General features: G+C 40.4%; 2 protein-coding genes across 4 annotated transcripts in view; one reads left to right on the forward strand and one right to left on the reverse strand.

Moving 5' to 3' along the window:
* The first annotated feature begins 783 nt into the window (after positions 1–783).
* LOC101155997 (uncharacterized) lies at positions 784–7,964 on the forward strand. The gene is made up of 11 exons (XM_023963520.2): positions 784–902; positions 1,003–1,040; positions 2,131–2,184; positions 2,711–3,117; positions 3,382–3,445; positions 3,598–4,004; positions 4,269–4,332; positions 4,485–5,059; positions 5,484–5,621; positions 5,979–6,090; positions 7,809–7,964. The coding sequence occupies exons 2-11, from the start codon at positions 1,004–1,006 to the stop codon at positions 7,880–7,882; spliced, it is 1,932 nt and encodes a 643-aa protein (XP_023819288.1). The 5' UTR covers positions 784–902; position 1,003; the 3' UTR covers positions 7,883–7,964.
* Positions 7,965–8,018: 54 nt separating this feature from the next.
* nbeal1 (neurobeachin-like 1) overlaps positions 8,019–18,644 on the reverse strand; it is a 54,413-nt gene continuing 43,787 nt past the window's right edge. The window contains exons 38-55 of one of the 3 annotated variants that reach the window (XM_023963363.2): positions 18,499–18,600; positions 17,063–17,158; positions 16,848–16,972; positions 15,977–16,117; positions 15,746–15,876; positions 15,556–15,665; positions 15,138–15,255; positions 14,952–15,049; positions 14,759–14,875; positions 14,580–14,669; positions 12,578–12,687; positions 12,243–12,415; positions 12,069–12,163; positions 11,868–11,984; positions 10,632–10,793; positions 10,413–10,561; positions 10,199–10,334; positions 8,019–9,597 (exon numbers count right to left, since the gene is read on the reverse strand). In XM_023963363.2, the coding sequence (XP_023819131.1) occupies positions 9,502–9,597; positions 10,199–10,334; positions 10,413–10,561; positions 10,632–10,793; positions 11,868–11,984; positions 12,069–12,163; positions 12,243–12,415; positions 12,578–12,687; positions 14,580–14,669; positions 14,759–14,875; positions 14,952–15,049; positions 15,138–15,255; positions 15,556–15,665; positions 15,746–15,876; positions 15,977–16,117; positions 16,848–16,972; positions 17,063–17,158; positions 18,499–18,600 (2,166 nt within the window). In that variant the 3' untranslated portion in view covers positions 8,019–9,501. Of the gene's footprint in view, positions 9,598–9,885; positions 10,335–10,412; positions 10,562–10,631; positions 10,794–11,867; positions 11,985–12,068; positions 12,164–12,242; positions 12,416–12,577; positions 12,688–14,579; positions 14,670–14,758; positions 14,876–14,951; positions 15,050–15,137; positions 15,256–15,555; positions 15,666–15,745; positions 15,877–15,976; positions 16,118–16,847; positions 16,973–17,062; positions 17,159–18,498; positions 18,601–18,644 lie in introns of those variants that run through there. The other 2 variants (XM_078932225.1, XM_023963358.2) reach the window with 2 other exon arrangements.

An 18,644-nucleotide genomic window follows, 5' to 3' on the forward strand; every position in this document is an offset into this window, starting at 1 on the left:
TTAGAGGGATGTTAAATAGCCTGAAATAAACAATGAATTAATTGACTGTTTCTGCCTTTACTAGATTTTTACAAAAAAAGGAACCTTTTTTTTATGGTTTTTAGTTTGGGCTTTCTAAAACGAGACAACTATCAGCAAAAGCATGCAAATTAGTCTGAAGTGTACAAAAAAAAAAGAATGTCTGCAGCTGGAAACAAGGCCTCAACAAGAGAGGTATTCACTGAGGATGGAAAAAGATGTTGATATTAACCAGTCAGCTATGTCTAAAATTTGGAGCAGGGACAAACAAAACATGTGAAACTTACAATTGGGGCCAAAAAGAAGAAAAAACAAAAGAAAAAAAGTAATAAAGGAGGAGTGAAAACAGAAGAAGCACAAAAAATATTTTTTTTATCAGTAAGTGAGCGAACAGCAGGTGTCAGTGTTTATAAGCTGGCTGTAAGAGGTGAGATAAAGTAAAATGCCTTTTGATGAATGGATGAATAATGTGTAATGCATCGATCAGCTGAAGAAGCCAACATATCCAGGAAACATTCCCAATTGTGGTTATCTTGGACATCTTTTTGGAAAAACTTGAAAAACTCTGTTCTGTACAGCTAATATAAAACTACACAACTTCATTGATGAAGCACCTAAAAATGTAAGCTGTCTAATAGCAGGTTTATGGCTAAATGTCTTACATAAACAGGTCTCTTTATACTTCATTGGAGCATCAGTTATCTCTATCAGGTAATATCCAAGGCAAAGTTCATCAAATATCAGAGATCTGTGCGCAATCGGAGATGTCGATTAATCAGTAAACATCCACAGAGCAATTCAGTAGGCGTTTATAACGGCTGCTTGTGCATATTAAAACACTCCCTTTCTTTATGAGTTGTCAGTGTTCATCGCTGTAGCCTCAGGTAAGATAAATGGAAAACTGATCGCATGAGCTAGAAATGTTGACTTTGTTTCCTATTTTTTTTAATCTAAAAGGTTAATGAAGGCTGTTTTATTTTGCAGGATGTTTAAACTAACACTTCTGTTCCTGACACTGTCAGGTATGATTTCACTGCCTTCATATGTGGTTGTTTTCGTTAGGTAAAACAGTTCAAATTGCGTTTTCTCTGTAAGAACAACCGTTTTTTCCTAATGATTTCATGGTTATATTCTTTGCAGATGATGTGACTTTTAATGTGTTTTTGTTTTAGAGATCATCACTTTTGAAATAACTTTTTGTGCTATCTAAAGTCTCACAAAAAAATGAGTCTTAGCAAGTGTTACTTGAATTTAAATGAGGAAAAAATTGTAATTTAAAGATAACTTACTCACGTAAGTGTTGTGTAATACTGGATTGTCTGAACTATCATTCTATTCTTGTGTTGTTGTGTGATTTGTTGTTGACCTCTCTGGTAGTTTGCCAAAGGGTTAGATCTTCATCTTAATGAGTCTTCATCTATTTCAACAAAGAATAATTCATATACATTATACATTACTATATATATATATACATTACTATATATATATATATATATATATATATATATATATATATATATATATATATATATATATATATATATATATATATATATATATAAAAGAGTGTTCGGACATAAATACCTGCCAATCACAGGAGACTTTGAGCGTTGGCACAATTAGAACTATTTTTAAGTATAATAATTTACTTTCACTGTTGGTTATTGGTTATTTTTGATACAAATATTTAAGACTATCATACTAGTTGAGAAGAGAAGAGTAGATCAATATTCCAAGGACTTTGACAACTGAAACAGAAGAGTTCAAAGTTTGTTTTTTTTCTTTACAGTTTGTTGCCATAGTATTGTCAAAATGGTTATATGTCGCCAACACTCATCCCATCAGAGCAATTGACCTTGCTAATGGTGATAAAGTCATTGACTTTGACTTTTACTGATTTATTACACTGGTAAATGTTAATTTGATTAAAAAAAAGTTAATTATTGACGCAAATTCAGATGAAGAATTCCTAAATTGATGCAGCGCAAACAAGAATCAAACCAACTACAACATATTCGGAAAATTTCTAAACACGTATGTATTTTGGAAAGTACCAAGAACAATATTTATTTCTCTATTTACAATTGTTAATTATCTCTGTTGGTTTTCCAGACCTACAAGCTGTTCCAATCGGAGCCCCCAGGCAGAAGCCATCTACCCATCATGGTTAGTAATGTTCATGGGTGCGTTACCGGTTTAACGCTGATTATCTAGCACCACATAATGCTCTACAAAGCAGACTACAATTTATATACTTGTATTTTTTTACCCACCTGCTTGTTTTGGCAAATGGTAATCAAACATTTCATAGTCCTACCTACCAAACCCAGACCTAAAACACAGACTGCATTTCCCCTATTCGATTTAACTTGTGTTGTTTTACCATTACACATGGGTACTATGTCAATCGCAAATCGTGACATAGTAGGTACCAAAAACTAAAGCCACCTAGTGGAAATGGTTCCAATTTAAGTAGAATCAGACTGAGCAGTGCTTAGTTTCCATTAGTTGAAATCTACAAACTGAAGTATCTACACTCAGGCACGGATTGTTAAAGGCTATCAGCTAGTGAGATACTTTGACAGGCCAAGAATTGGAGTCTAGTGTTCATCAGTGGGAGTCTAGTCTTATCCTTTATCATTTCATTGCACATGAAGAAACTTTCCTAACCAAGAAGTCTTCTGTCTTTTAGTCCCTGCTAATGTTCCAGCCCAAAAGAATGGCGGTGGTTGGGTTCGTGTGGAAGAATCCCTGTCTTCTCGCCCACTCCCTGATGGTTTTAGACAGGGAACTGAACGCTTCATGCCCATCCCAGATGGTTTCAGACAGGGAACCGAACGCTTCATGGCCATCCCAGATGGTTTCAAACAGGGAACGGAACCCTTCGTGTCTATCCGGGATGGTTTCAAACAGGGAACCGAACCTTTCCTGCCTATCCGGAATGGTTTCAGACAGGGAACCGAACCCTACATGTTTTTCCAGCAAGGTCCCAGCCAGGAATCTGAACCCACCAACAAGAGAGTGGCATGTAAAGGAAAGCTCATTGATGGAAACTGCGTTGAGTCCAACCCCTCATCTGTGAACGTCTTTGAACAGAAGGTTAGATTCTTCCAGTACATGTCTGCTCCTTTATTATTATTATCATCAACTTAGTCAAACAACTATTGAAATTACGGTAGTCAAATCTCATACAGGGGGCTTTGAGTAGTTCTTAGGCACATCAGGGACAGTTATCACTCAATATCACCAAGATAATAAGTGTCAGTAACAAAATACATAATTTAAGACTGGCTTGACTTACAGAGTTGTTTTCCTGAACTTTACATTTTAAATAATTTAAGTTTTTTATTCTTGTCTGTACAGGTTAACCAACAGCCAACTAGCCACTTGAAAAAACGTGATATTGTTCCAGACCAGCTCCGTCAAGGTACTGATCCTCCTGGAAGACTAATTGAAATTAATGAGAGTATTTGAGAAGGATTGTTGTTTTGAGATTTTTCTGACTATGACCTCTGAATCATGAAGTGTTTCCTTGTATTCAAAGTAAACTTTAAAACCAACAAGTCTTCTGTCTTTTAGAGCCTGCTAATGTTCCAGCCCAAAAGAATGGCGGTGGTTGGGTTCGTGTGGAAGAATCCCTGTCTTCTCGCCCACTCCCTGATGGTTTTAGACAGGGAACTGAACGCTTCATGCCCATCCCAGATGGTTTCAGACAGGGAACCGAACGCTTCATGGCCATCCCAGATGGTTTCAAACAGGGAACGGAACCCTTCGTGTCTATCCGGGATGGTTTCAAACAGGGAACCGAACCTTTCCTGCCTATCCGGAATGGTTTCAGACAGGGAACCGAACCCTACATGTTTGTCCAGCAAGGTCCCAGCCAGGAATCTGAACCCACCAACAAGAGAGTGGCATGTAAAGGAAAGCTCATTGATGGAAACTGCGTTGAGTCCAACCCCTCATCTGTGAACGTCTTTGAACAGAAGGTTAGATTCTTCCAGTACATGTCTGCTCCTTTATTATTATTATCATCAACTTAGTCAAACAACTATTGAAATTACGGTAGTCAAATCTCATACAGGGGGCTTTGAGTAGTTCTTAGGCACATCAGGGACAGTTATCACTCAATATCACCAAGATAATAAGTGTCAGTAACAAAATACATAATTTAAGACTGGCTTGACTTACAGAGTTGTTTTCCTGAACTTTACATTTTAAATAATTTAAGTTTTTTATTCTTGTCTGTACAGGTTAACCAACAGCCAACTAGCCACTTGAAAAAACGTGATATTGTTCCAGACCAGCTCCGTCAAGGTACTGATCCTCCTGGAAGACTAATTGAAATTAATGAGAGTATTTGAGAAGGATTGTTGTTTTGAGATTTTTCTGACTATGACCTCTGAATCATGAAGTGTTTCCTTGTATTCAAAGTAAACTTTAAAACCAAGAAGTCTTCTGTCTTTTAGAGCCTGTTGAAATCCAAACCCAAAAGAATGGTGGTCGCAGGGTTTGCACGGAGGAATCCCCATCTGCCTGTCGTCTGCTCCACGGTTCCAGTCAAGGAAGCGAACCTTTGATGCCCATTCAAGATGGTTCTAGGCAGAACATCCAACAGCGCATAGCTATAAGAGATGGGTTCAGGCAGGGAACCGAACAGTTCATGCCAATCAGAGATGGTTTCAGACAAGGAACGGAGCGCTTCATGGCTATCAAAGAGGGGTACAGACAGGGAACGGAGCGCTTCATGGCTATCAAAGATGGGTACAGACAGGGAACTGAGCGCTTCATGGCTATCAAAGATGGGTACAAACAGGGAACGGAGCGCTTCATGGCTATCAAAGATGGGTACAGACAGGGAACTGAGCGTTTCTTGCCTATCCATGATGGTTTCCAACAGGGAACCGAATCCTTCAGACCTTTTCAATATCGTTTCAAACAGGGAACCGAACCTGAAAGGAATACAGGGTTCTGTAAAGGGGGTGCCATTAATGGAATTTGCTATGTGTTCAACCCAACGTTGATGACCTTCTATGATGCCCAGGTAGGGCTTCTCAATTTTTTGTTTCTTTGATTTTGAAATGGTTTATTTCAAGCAAATAGGAATAATACACAAAAACAATACAATCATCGGTTATACATTCATACAATGATTATCAAACTGAGGATAATTAGTCATATTAGTAAATATTGCTTGAAAGGGAATGGAAGGAAGCAAACTTATATAATCCCACCCCATTATATAAAATAGAATCAGTCAACCAGCTCTTGGCTCTTATGGGATCTTTAAGCAGCTGTTTGACCATACTGTCAACAGCATTCTAGAACTAAAATAACTTTCTACTTCATCCATGCAGACATAAACAACTGAAATAGTCTTTGCCTTCGTTTTTTGATTTTTTTTTAAGTTTGCACAGTTGTGGTCTTGCAAAATCAAACAAACAAACTTTTTTCTTTTCTCCGGACAGAACGTCTGCAAAAACCTTGCTCCAAATGCCAAAATTGTATCTATAAACAGCAGTAATCTGCATAAGCGCCTAGTTTCCCTGGTGACAGAGGGTGGCAAGAAGAAACCCATGGCAACCTGGTTGGGAGGCACCATCAAGGTAAGCTCTCCTTATATTTAATAACCCATCTTTCCAGGTTTTCTGAGTGGGAGTTGGAGCTCTTTCTCCGAAACTTATCTTGAAATCAAAAAGAACTGCAATGGGAAACCATCCAAAATGACTGTGATGAAAGCAGACTGACCATGTACTGTGGCATTAAAACAAGGCCAAGGAAAATGTCGTCAGATACGTTATCACCAGGATAGATAGTGTTATTCGTACCTTGGTAAAACATTGAACTTTGAACTTTTATTTGGAAGTGCTGCATGGTTTCCATCTTCCCACTGAGATGGCAGTTTAAGAAAAAGAAAACAAGAAAGAAGGTTGTGTTTATGGAATGTGTTTTGCCTCCTTTAGAACCAGAAGGCATCATGGGAAGATGGATCCGAGTGGAGGTACAGCAGATGGATGCCGGGTTATCCCAACATTCATACTGACAAGCCTCTCTGTGTGGAGATGTTCAGAAAAGGTATGACTGGTCCCAACTTACCTAAATTTTGAAGTTCATACATTTAATTGTCGTTCCAGACTCACACATTAATTTCAAAAGACGCAAACTAAAGTTTCGTTTGTTTTAATTTACTAAGCGTTCAATCGTTATATATAACTTCTGCTCAGTTTCTCCTTCTACTTAGAATTGGATGGCCTTTGTTTCAGCTCAAAGAGGGATCTAAGTTATTATTTTTATTTTTTGTAGCATCCTTAATCGATTTCTTATAGCAACAAATGCAGAATTTTCCCTGATTTTGGTTAGGTATCGACTTAATTACACATTTCTTTTGCAGTTTTTGAACACTGCTGACACACTTTCCGTACACAGAATAAAAATAATATCAGGTCATAAAAACCTGTGAGTACCGGTAATTACGTAGAATAAGGTTTTGTTGCTGTTTTTTGGAGGCCAAAAAATTGGCCAAATTACATCAATTCTGCCATTTTGGCCAGATAGGACACCACTGAATCGTAGCTGAATAGGCAGGGAAAACAAACCCTACATGTCAATAAACAAATAAATCTTATTTCCTTTTTGACACAGGCTTTAATAAAAAAAAAAAAAAAAAATGGAACCAGGTAAGTTCACCAAGTAACCACTAGATGGCTCACTATTTAAGCAAGGCAGCCTGGAATGGGCCCACTGAACAGCAAACCAGTCAACAAGTCTTGTTTTTTTGTGATTTTCTTTGATAAATCTCATTGTAAATGAATTTTAAGTTTGTAGAAAAATGGGGGAGTGGCCATCTGATTGGCATGTGTGTGTTGCCCCCTTACTTTTAGTTGCGCTCCAACAATTACCAGTTTTGCCCGTTATTATTATTTATTTATTTTTAACTTGAGAGATGGGTGACAACATATTTTACCAAGATAGCCATAAAATCAGAGCTCGGCTCTTTAACACCAGAGCACTGGAATTTAGGTGTCGACAGCTATTTAGACCATGGTGTTCACACTGGACAGACAGGGAGGGGCTTTTTCTTCTTCTTCTTTTTTCTCCTGTATTCTAGCACATGGAAGAGGCTTAGTGTAAGATGTCAAAGTATCTTCCACCAGGCTGTTTCTTTCACAGCTCTATTCTGATTTATGAAAGACTTGGTATTACATAATTCCAGCTGATTATTCATTTGTCTTCAGTCATCAATTTTCAAACAGTTGGCACTTCCTTGAATTAAAAGGGGACGCCATTTAAGTCACTTCCAGACCCTGACTGGTCAAGGTTTGACCTGATTTAAATCGCAACGCGCGTTCAATTGTACGTGGAGCCTGAATGCATGCTATGCACGAACCTGAGTTTTAAACACGCAAGCCTGAAATGCGCATGTACATGCATATTAATAGACATTTTTATATTAAAGGGGACTGCTTGAACACATGTTGCTGAGGGCGTACATGTGCCTTCAATACAAAGGAAAACACTTTTGACCTCAGTTGGCTTTTGTTTGTTGTAGTCTTGGACCCAAATGTCAACCTTTAACCACAAAGATAAAAAAAAAAAAAAAAAAAAAGTCTTCTAGAACCAGAGTAAAAAATGTAGTGACTAACTTTTAAAACTGACCTCTAAAATCTGCCTCAAACAGGAAGTCAAGGAGTTTGTTTTTTTACTTTTATATTTCTTAGTAACCACTACGGTCAGTCTAAAATCTGAACAAGGTGGTACATCTGAAGTATATCTGTCCCTACCCTTGGTTTCAGGTGTGAGCTCGTGGACTACAGCCGACTGCCATCAGATGAGGGCGTCCATCTGCTCCTACCCAATGACTGCATGAAAGCCACAAACAGACAGGACATGAGCCCACCACCCAACATAATCCATCTGAATCGCCTGAAATAAAAACTGAGCATATTACATACCTGTGTCTTTCTGGAGTCCTCCGTGGTAAAAAAAAAAAAAGCGTCTTCTACTAAATTCAGACAAGACTTTAATGATCATTTCCACGTGTGTGTATACAAAGCCATTTGTACAGAATAAGGAGCAAAAAGTTAAAACAATTTGTTACAATGTAGTACCTGGAAAGTGCAAAAGTACATGTCAAAATAAAAATCATGCTGTACAATATATATACTGAATTCATAAATAATCACAGTTGTACACACATATCCGACAACAACAAAAAATAACTATAATAATCTAGATTTTTCTGAAGTTCTGAATCCACGGCTAATGTGGACCCTTTACAAGCGGAATGCTGCTTTCAGATGGTTCCTTTTTGGGGACAGGAAGTTTAACAACAATCTAGCTCTGTGTTGACAGCACTCCGGGATAAAGGCACTCAGTCTGTTGCAGTAGTGAGTCAACAAAAAAAAGAAAAAAACATAAAAAAAAGTTGTTTTTGTACTTGTTTTATGAATTAAAAAAAAGGCATAAAAGACAGACACATGCTGGTCTCCAAACCATCTTAGTGTTTCATTTAAATAAAAGGTATTCTGGAAATCTCTTCATTCCCATAATCTGGTAGAATCCTTCCTTAATGTCTCCTAAATAAAACTCTCTAAAAAATCAGTCAAAAACCTCAAGAGGAAGAGTTAGAAGTCTGGTTCTACTGACCGTCCGGGTTCAGCTGCAGGAAGACAAAAAACAAAAGACGTATTGCTGTTAACACTGACATCTCTGGAGCCCTTGGGTATTTCAGGCTTTTTCCTTCTTTGTGAACAGTCAAAATAGTCATAAATATCCTGGAGACTTCAAACCACAAAGTGATGAAAAAAAAACTACTTATAAATAAAAAGATTCAAGTAACTTTTCCAAACAATTGCGACTTAATCTGCATGTGAAGCTTGCTGTGTCTGAGTGTGTAGTGTGCAACTATTGGTAATTTACTAAAAACACAAATAATCTCACAAAAAACAAACTTTTCAACCGTTATCATATCTTTAAGCTTTTTCATGGAGAACATGCATTCTTTAAAATAATATTTAAAAAAAAGCAAAGAAAAATAAATATGAAACCATAAAGAAAGGCAGAGAGTTTGGTCGCCAAGTCGTGGAGTTGTATTACTGCATAAGGCCGCCAGGGGGCAGCACTGAGATAACAGGCTGGCCTGTCAGCACCCCCCCCCCCCCCACCTTCAAACTGGAAGGGATTTTAAAAAATAAAAACAAAGAACAGAAAAAGGCCACTTATAAGTGTAATAACAGACAAAACCCTGGCAACAAACTGCATGGGGATGCGAAGAGATGCTGCGTTACCGTGGCGCCCGCGCCTTACGGTCGCAAGCTCAAAGAAACCCACAAATGATGAGACTTCCGGAAAGAAACCGAAAAAGATGCGACCTGCTTGGTGATGAACAGATCAAAAAAAAAAAAAAGGAGGGAGAGGAGAACGTGTGCAAGGGGAGGGGGGGTGTTCAGGGTCCCAGAAGAGGGAGTTGGGGGGGTGTGGGGGTGGTCAGTTGTTGTCCTGCTGGGTGTTGTAAACGGTCTCCCCCGAGGAGATCTGGGTCAGCCTCTTATTGGCGCCCCAAAGCTTCCGAGAGGAGCGCATCTGGGAAAAAGGAAGGAGAGGAGGAAGAAAGTGGAGGGAGGGAAAGGAAAGGGGGGGGGGTGCAGCATAAAAAAAAACAAAAAAAAAGGGAGGTGCAATGATTTATGAGTGGTTTGATTGATTTTTGAGGCAATAAATGATAAAAAAAAACAACAACACAAAAGTTGAGTACAGTATCTACAGAAATACTACTTTGGCACAAGAATATTACTGGATTGGTCATATGGCTTGAGATTACAGGAGCTTTACATGTTTCACAGCATAATTTTTTGATTGAAAGAGTGCAATGACCTTTAGATCAACAGCAGGTTCAGGTAACCGAACTGCCAAGGAATCGGTTCAGTGCTGTATCTTTTGTGGCTCAGAGATTTAGTCAAAGTGACGCAGAACGACTGAAAGGGGGCGGGTAATAAATCAAAGAGGCGGGTGTCTGCGGCGTTTAGTGCTTCGGTGAGCAAGAAGCGTGGCTGAACACCAGCTGGTCCCGCTGGTGGAGCAGCCGGGTCGGTGAGCGGGCTCGGAGGGGGGCCAGCAGGGGGGAAGCCATGAGAGGGGACGCCTCCAGGCTCTGAGCGATGTAGTTCCGCAGAGAGTTCTTTACCTCCGCCGGCTTTCCCACGCCCACGATGATCAGCTTCCCGTCCTCCAGGCCCACCAGTACGTGGCTCTGCTCCTTGGTGACGGAGACGCAGCGCACGGGGACGCGCATGGCCATGGGCTCCGCGCTCAGAGACAAGCTGCATGGGGGGGGGCGGGAAGGAGGTCAGCGGCTGGAATGAGGCCATTTCTGTAAAGAAATGGTTCTGGGCGGTTACCTGTAGAGGTCACGGATGGACAGGTATCCCTGCTCACTGCCGATGACCACATGCTCCCCTGAAACACACATATCCGTCACCTGCTCCTTCAGAGGCTCGCTGCAGAGGTGCTTCCCGTTCACCGAGTAGAGATGGAGGGTGTTTTTATCCTGGGGGGAGGAGAAGGGAGTGCGTCACGGTGCCGATCTGTTAGTCCATGTCGGGACACGTGAGGCGTACCTTGAGAGTGGCTTTGCCCTCCAAGCAGGTGTGGACCAGCAGGTGGCCCTCCCAGGACACGGCCAGGTGAAGGATGGACAGCGGTAGGGAGCTGTCGCACGGAGGACGCAGGCAGCGCATGTACTGTCCACGACGCACCGAGTGGATGATCACCGTACCGTCCTGCCACACACGCAACAGTTCACATGAAAAAGAAAGAACTAAAAAAAAGGGGAAATAGGATCCTTTTTTATGTTTTTAACCAAATATGTGGCTATAATAGTATACATTCATATAAAAGGCAGCAGTGGATGCAGTTTATTCTTGTTGTTGGTTGTATGAGAAATTAGTTTAACAGACAAAAAGCTCTTTAAACTTATCTTCAGTTCAAAAAAACCTTTACAGGAATGGTGCAAAAAATCGGATAAACTGCAGCGTACTTTTTCTGTTTTTTAGCTAAAAATAAATAAATACGTGGCTAAAACATTTTAAATTTACTATAAAAACAGACTAAAAGATAGAAATCCAGAGTTTATTTCTTCCACAAAAAGGAAAAATACGAAAGTTAAACCTACAGTAAGCCACCAGGGGGTAGTGCAGGACGCAAAGGAAGGAGGGAGTGCTAGCATTTAGCTGGCGAAATTCATAAGTGTTTGTGCTGTACTGCTTACATGGACCAACATTCGATTTTTTAAGATTTTAAATAGGTTTGTCAAGCCGGAGCTTTACATTTTTCCATTTTTGGGTGTCTCTTTTTTATTGAGGCTCCTGATTGGTCACTTTGTAACTTGAATAACTTGTAATATATAAAGAATACAATGAAAAAAAAAACAAAGATTATCAAGAATATGTTAAAACAAAAGGTGGTAAGGCAAAAAAGAGATTCTGACAAATAGAATGACTGAATAATAGCTGTTTATTTATCAGTAGAAGTCTATGGGATTTTGGCTTTTTTGCGCCAGCGGGTACTTCCTGTTTGGAACGTGAAGGGGAGGGGTCACTCAGTCTAGTTCTTATATACAGTCAATGATGGTCTAAAATGAAGAACCTTTATGTAAAAAGAACATCCTAACTTTAGGGGTACATATAATCACAAAAAGAAAGAAAGATGCAAAGAACAAAAACAACAAACAAACAACGAACAAACATTCGAAAGGTCAAATCTGAATGAGCTCAAAGCTCATTTTGCGCCTCGTTAAGCCAGCTTGTGCTTTGAACAGCATTCCCCTAAACTCCCCCCTTTTAGCCAGCTCTTACCCGGGATCCGGACACAGCCATGTCCAGCTCTGTGCTGACCCCCACGCTGACCACCTCATCTGTGTGACCGTACAGCACCTGAATGGGTTTGGGATGGAGACCCACGGGAGCACCACCCTGCCAGAATGAGACACCAGAGCCAATTTATGACCAAACCGTTTGTGGTAGAAGAGCAACAAATGTTCTAGCGTGGGCTCTGACCTGCTGCAGAACCTGCCACACCATGCAGGTGGTGTCTCTAGAGCCTGAGATCAGGTGAATGCCGCAGTGGTCTGTTGACAGGCAGGTCACGATGTCTGCACACAACACCAGGCGATCATTAGGGGACATCCCAGCGAGGACCGATCCGATCCGGTTCTGAAAAAAGATCCTCACCCATGTGCCGGATGTGCTGCGCCACCGTCCTGCCTTTGACCAGCGACGTCACCCGAATGCTGTTGTCCCAGTGTCCGCCGCTGAAGAGCAACTTCCCATCGTGGGAGACGACAAACAGCCCCGGTGCTACCTCCACGCCCGGAGCAAAGGGTCCCGACAGGAAACGCTGGGTTCTTACGGTCAGACGAAAACAGAAACTGCCTTAGGGAGCGCCGTTTCACAAAACACAGCTCGACATTTGTGAATATTTGGTCTAGTAAAATCCAGCTGCAAGGAGATGAAACAACAACAGGAGGGAACCAAACACTTCTGCGTTGATCGGTTTGTGTTCTCACTTGGCGTTGGACACTGCGGGGTCTTTAATGAAGGTGAAGTAGTTGGAGATGCTCTTGTTGTAAGGAAGCCACCCGTGAGTCCCAACCAGGCAGTTCTGACTCACCGTCACCTGGAAACATAAAAAAGAAAAATCGACAATAACCTGATGGTTGTTTTAACCTTCATGTTTCTGAAATAAATTTTGCAAAATCAAACTAAATTGGACAAAGTGGATGGTCCTTTTTTTAAGAACCTCATTACATCAACAGCTAAACTTTTAATATTTACTGTACTTCAAAATGTGCTAAAAAAAAAAAAAAAGAAAACAAAAAAAAGAAAATGTAAACGTGAATTTACATGAGGGGTAGTATCATTTATTATTATCATTTTTATTTGGGGTAAAGGGAAAAGCACAGGAAGTAACCCTCAGATTTAGTCCGTCAAAATAAAACCGCAGGCAGCCATCTTTAGCCAAAGGGCTCTGAGGGCGGCAGCTTATTTACAACAACAGCACAGACCAATTTGGCTCTGGGAGCTAAGTAAGAATTAAGCTTATAAATGTAAGCCTAAATTAAATCAAATAACAGCTGAAAATGAAGAAACACCAGCGGTTTGTGACATTTTCACATCTATTGATGCCTTCATGCTCTCGCTGCTTTTTTGTGTACAATCATTCTTCTCCATGTTCATCAAATTTACATAAATCTTCTACCTCAATCTGATTTTTGGTTTCATTCTATAATAATGGAAGTATTTTTCAATGAAGGTTTGAATTTTAAGAGGGTTTTAACTAAAGATAGAACAATTCACTTTACCCGAGATTCGGTTGAAAAACCTAAAATTTTGGGTCACATTTTTATTTCGGTTGGATATCTGATCTGCATATTACAAACCAACAACAGAAAACAAAAAAATTCAGATAAATCATTTTTTTATTTTGGTTATAAGCTTATGCTAAGCCTGGTGTAATTTAATAAAACACTCATATTAAATTCAGCTCTAAACGTGTTGACACGTGTAAACGTGTGCCGTAGGGATGCAATGATTAATGTTCCATTACGATTTGGTTTAACAGTGTAGTATGATGACAAAAAGTCTGAAAGTGTGTCTGAGAAAAGTGTATAAAATGTGTAGTGAGGGGTTTTACAGTCAGTGATGCCAAACGCCTCCAGAAGAGGCGGAGCTAAAGTCAATGTCATACAGCCACTATGTACATTTTGAAACATATTGTACAGATGAAAATTGGTCATACGTGAATATACGTTGGAAAAAGTTAGAAAAGTTGTGGTCTTAAATTTATCACAGAATGAACCATGTTAGAATCACGGATAAAGTACGAATAAACCCTGCAAAGAACACTAAAATCAACTTTAACGCAATTTGTCCACCAATTATGTCATTTTAACGTAATATGTGCGCCGTATACATCGCCGTGTACATCGGAGGTACATGCGTCAAAAGTCTGTTAGACATTTGTGGAACAGTCGTGGAAAGCCACAAATTTGCGTATGCATCTCGCAAAAATCACGCACAGTTGTGTAAGATCTACGCAAGAATTGCATATAAACGACTTAAAATAGGCGTACTTCACAACTGACCAAAAATTTCGAACATCTCAAAACTGAATTTACTTAAAAGACCCGTCAGCCGAAACCCTCGAGAGACATCAACAAACACAAGAAACACTTACGAATCACGTACATTGTGCGCGTATCATAAAAGATGGAAATTGCCTACGTGGAAAATGCGCAAAATGTACGTAACGTAGTGACTGTGCGACACGGCCTCAACATTTTTTAAGCATTAGTAATAGCACCTCAGCTAAAAGTACTGCTGTTTAATATGAAAATAAATAAATTACAAAGTCTTCTGCCCCCTTCCTGCCTCCCCATATAAAATGTTCCAGGTCCACCACCGGCTACTAGCTCATTAACACTTCTTCTCCAAAATAACCTTAATTGAGCATTTACATGCAAGAAAAAATATTAGTTCCTGAAAGTCTCGCTGGTTGTCCCGCCTCACCATGGTGTCGGGACTCCCTTGGCTGATGAAGGAATGCGACTGATTCTTTGGCACCACGGCTTTGACCAGCGGGACGTTATCGCAGATGCCCTGTAACGGCACACACATGCGGGGGCTTTTATGACAACAACAAAAAACAAAGAAATTATTCAATCAAACCACAAGATGAGAAATCAAACCTCAACAAAGAAGGACTTGAGGTTGCTGAGGTGTTCAAACATGCTGAGAGGACATGTGTCCAGTTGGGACTTCCTTTTCTCCACTTCCTCCAGGGACAGTCGCACCGGGTGGGGCTCCTGGTTGAAGACACACAAGGAGCGATGACTCCACCTGGACTGTGCTGTGTGGCAGATCGCCCTCTGGACTCCTCACCTTCAGTAACTGGCAGGGAGTCTGACCGAAGTTGCTGATCATCCCTTCCAAAGCCTTGCGCTCCTTTTCATCGGTGATGGCGTCCAAGTCCACCGCTCCTGAAAGCAATGTCCATGTGTCAGGTGCGCCAAGCCTAATTTGCGCAGAAGCCTGTCTTGTGCACTCACGCCGGCGTGGAGGTCTAACCTTCATATGTGCAGTAGTAGAAGACGTTGAGAGCCTCTACAGCTGCAGGGCCTCTCTGTTTGTAACCGAAGATCAGGTCGATCCACTCGTGAAGGTGAGCAGACACGTACTCCGACTCCTGTTGTACAGGAAAAAGAACAAGGGGGATTATGGGAAACCTGAAGTAGATGTGAAGTGCTTTGACTTTTATTTGGATCATAATATAGTTGTTTGAAGGGCTGGGTTTAGAAAAACACATTTTTAATCAACACTAAATTGATTTTTACTATAAAAGTGCATCGATTCATCCAATCCATGAAGTGATTTTTCGAAAAGATAAAAATAAAAGCAAATAAAAATGTTTTTTTGATGTAAATTTATAGACATTTCTTTGTGAATTAAATATTTTGTCCAGTTGCTGAAGTGAGCTGTGGCTCACCAGAGCTTTCCGGTGCTTGTAGATGAAGTCTTCTGGGGATTTGGCCCATTTGGGTAGGATAACATCGTTCACTCGTTCTTTAGAGATTTGCAGACGCCCCAAGTCAAAGCCTGGGGGGACACCAGAAGCAAATGGTTAAATGCGTTTGTTTGACCCCCGTCGGTTCTTCATTGGGAAAGTCCCGGCTTACCGTTTTGGTTCTCCAGGAACTCTGGGAAGTAGAAGAACTCGGGTATGAGTTCCTTGACGTCGTTGGGGTTGTCCATGAGGGTCTGCCAGGTGGCAGGGATGGAATGGAACTGCCGGTCGGCGCAATCAAACCTGGCAATAGAGAGGCGCTCAAAACCATGAACTTTGGGAGGAATAGAAGAAAAAAAAAAAAAAAAAGAACAGCTGGCTGGCTTTGATGGGCTCCTCTTACCGTCCACTCTGCAGCTGGATGTGCAGGGAGGTGAAGGGCTCCACCCGGATCATGTAGTGCATCACTCCTGCAGCGTTTGAGTAATGAGTGCCGTAGTGGAATCTGTCTATGGTACCAGTGGGGTCTTCGAAGCTTTCATACCTAATAACCAAAAGAGGTTGTTATTTTAGTTCCTCTGGACAAAAACCCGAGAGTGGGACTATTTGTTCTGCATTTCACTACAGATGTATTAGTGAAAGTAAAGCCGTTCTTCAGCCAGAAGGTTCCTATGTTTGACTGTTGGTATTCACTTCGTCTGTGTGAAGCAGAACAGCCAGCACCGTCTTTGACTAGTGAGAACAGCAGCTACTCTGATTTTCCCAGGCACTGGAAAAAATATAACCCCACTTTTGTACTCTTTCCGTTGTCTTCCTGTCTTTCTGAGTGAATTTTAACTTCCTGTATTTATATTGAAGGTACCCATTAGTCTTGCCTACTTTTTTCTGTGTAAAGTTTTACATTTTGTACAACTTTTGCAGGTGCGGCATCCCCGTAGACAGCAGGTTTCCTGTATTCCTCTGCCTTCTTCCTCCAAAAAAACTTCATACGCACATTTCTAATTTTGGTTTGAATGTGCAACATCACTGCAGTGTTTCTTTTTCTCATCTGTTTGATTCTTTATTTGTTGATTTACAGTCAGATTTTAAACTGTCTTTTACTATTTAGTGTTATTTTAGCATGGATTTTCTGGGAGCCACTTTGGTTGTTATGTGGTGTCATATATGGCTTGCTGCCATCAAAACCCGGCCAAAAAAATAAAATGACTGGAATGAATGTGCCGGGATAGATCTCATGGTCAGTGGATGGATGGCAGCCTCGATCCAATACACACTTTTCTCTCACAGCCTTGGCGTTGCGTTCGTTCTGCACGGCCACCGGCTTCGACAGATCTCTGAAAACCCGCGGATCGGACAGGTCCAGTTCATCTGAAGTGTAGTCTGCTAAAATCCAGGGAAACTGCAGACAAAATGATACTTTGTGCCTTAAAAGATGCAAAAAAAAACAACTATGTGAGGCGTGTTACTAAAATAGCAAATGGATACTAACCACTGGATACTGAGCCAGGTTGTTGTAGGTCCTGCCGGCAATTGTGTTGAGCTGCATCAAGTAGTCAAAGTTGGAAATCTCCCGGTTTACCCATTTCTGCGAAAAACAAACAAATAAAAAAGATTTTAAAAATATGCATCACTTATTTATCACAGCAAATACACTTTAATAGATCCTTTTTCTTGGGAATATCATTATTATCATATAACTGGCTTTTACCATAAAACCATTGACTGTATATGAAAACTGGACTGAGTGACTCCTCCCCTTTCACGTTCCAAACAGGAAGTACCTGCTGGCTTCAAGAAGTTAAACTCCAATAGACTTCCATTGAGCAATAAACAGCTTTTACTCAGTCATTCTATTTGTCATAATCTTTTTTTTTTTGCCCTACTACCTTTTGTTTTAACAAGTTCTTGATAATCTTGGTTTTTTTTTCTTTCTATATTGCAAGTTATTCAAGTAACAAACCAATCAGGAGCCTCAATAAAAGGAGACGCACAACAACGGAAACATTTAATTGACATTTTCATGTAGCCTGCTTTCAAGTGGAAGGGGTGCGGCCTTCAAACACTCCTGAGAGTCGTTGCCATAGAAATGCTGGCTCAGACAGACTTGAAAACCAATCGTTACTTTATGGACATCGTCTGGCTCCAACATGGCGGCATCCGTATCATAAAAAAATGGCCACTGAATCGACTCAGAAGTAGGTCATTTTCTACAGATGACGTCACACGGACTTAGTCCAGGTCTCATATAGTGTCAGTGGTAAAAGAGGAAACTAATCCCAGCTTAACAGTGTTTTACGTGATTCAGCATCCAAAAATAAAACAATAATAAAATCCAAGGATAAACACTCTTTTTAAAAATGAAAATAAATAGGGGAAAAGAAATGAGCAACAACTTAAAATGAATAATTTTAATGAAAATTAAAATAAAGTAGAAAATCTGAAAAAATGATAAAGATGAAAAACAGAAGTTAATGGATAATTGTTTAAATCAACAATTATGCCATTTTTAGCCAAAATCCAAAAATCTGTGTCATTTTCTACGACATGGTTTCTGTAGAGTGACAATAGTTCATTGTCTGGGGCCGTTGGCACGGAGCAAACCCGACCCCCCTTCCCATTGCAGAGAGCTCGTAGCGGGGAGCCTGTGGCCTGCCTGGCGTATTTTTCTACGTCAAAACTGCAATCTATTTTAAACTGCATTTTTTCCCTCTGCTCCTGATTCACAGTGACTAGAATAAAGAAAAAAAAATTTAAGTTTCCTTTTATATGTCCTCAATCATTGGAAAAATGCCACAAGAACATGTTAAAACACAATTTTTAACAGAGTAGGTCTTTAAATAAATACAGAAACATATGTTGAAATACATGTTCAGAATAAATAAATATTTGAGCAGAATTGTTTTTTGTGTGTCGTTTTTGGCTGACCTGCGTGAGGCCTGAGGCTCTGAGGAGCTCCTGTGGCGATCTGGTTCCGTACAGGCTGAGCGAGCGCAGCAGCAACATGCGGCTGTAGACTTTGTTCCTCGCCTGATCAGAAAAAACTGTCAATTGATTCTCTGTTTTTCTTTTTG

Source organism: Oryzias latipes, chromosome 2 (assembly GCF_053564925.1).
Source record: "Oryzias latipes strain Hd-rR chromosome 2, Olatipes_Hd-rR_3.1".
NCBI classification, from domain to species: domain Eukaryota; kingdom Metazoa; phylum Chordata; class Actinopteri; order Beloniformes; family Adrianichthyidae; genus Oryzias; species Oryzias latipes.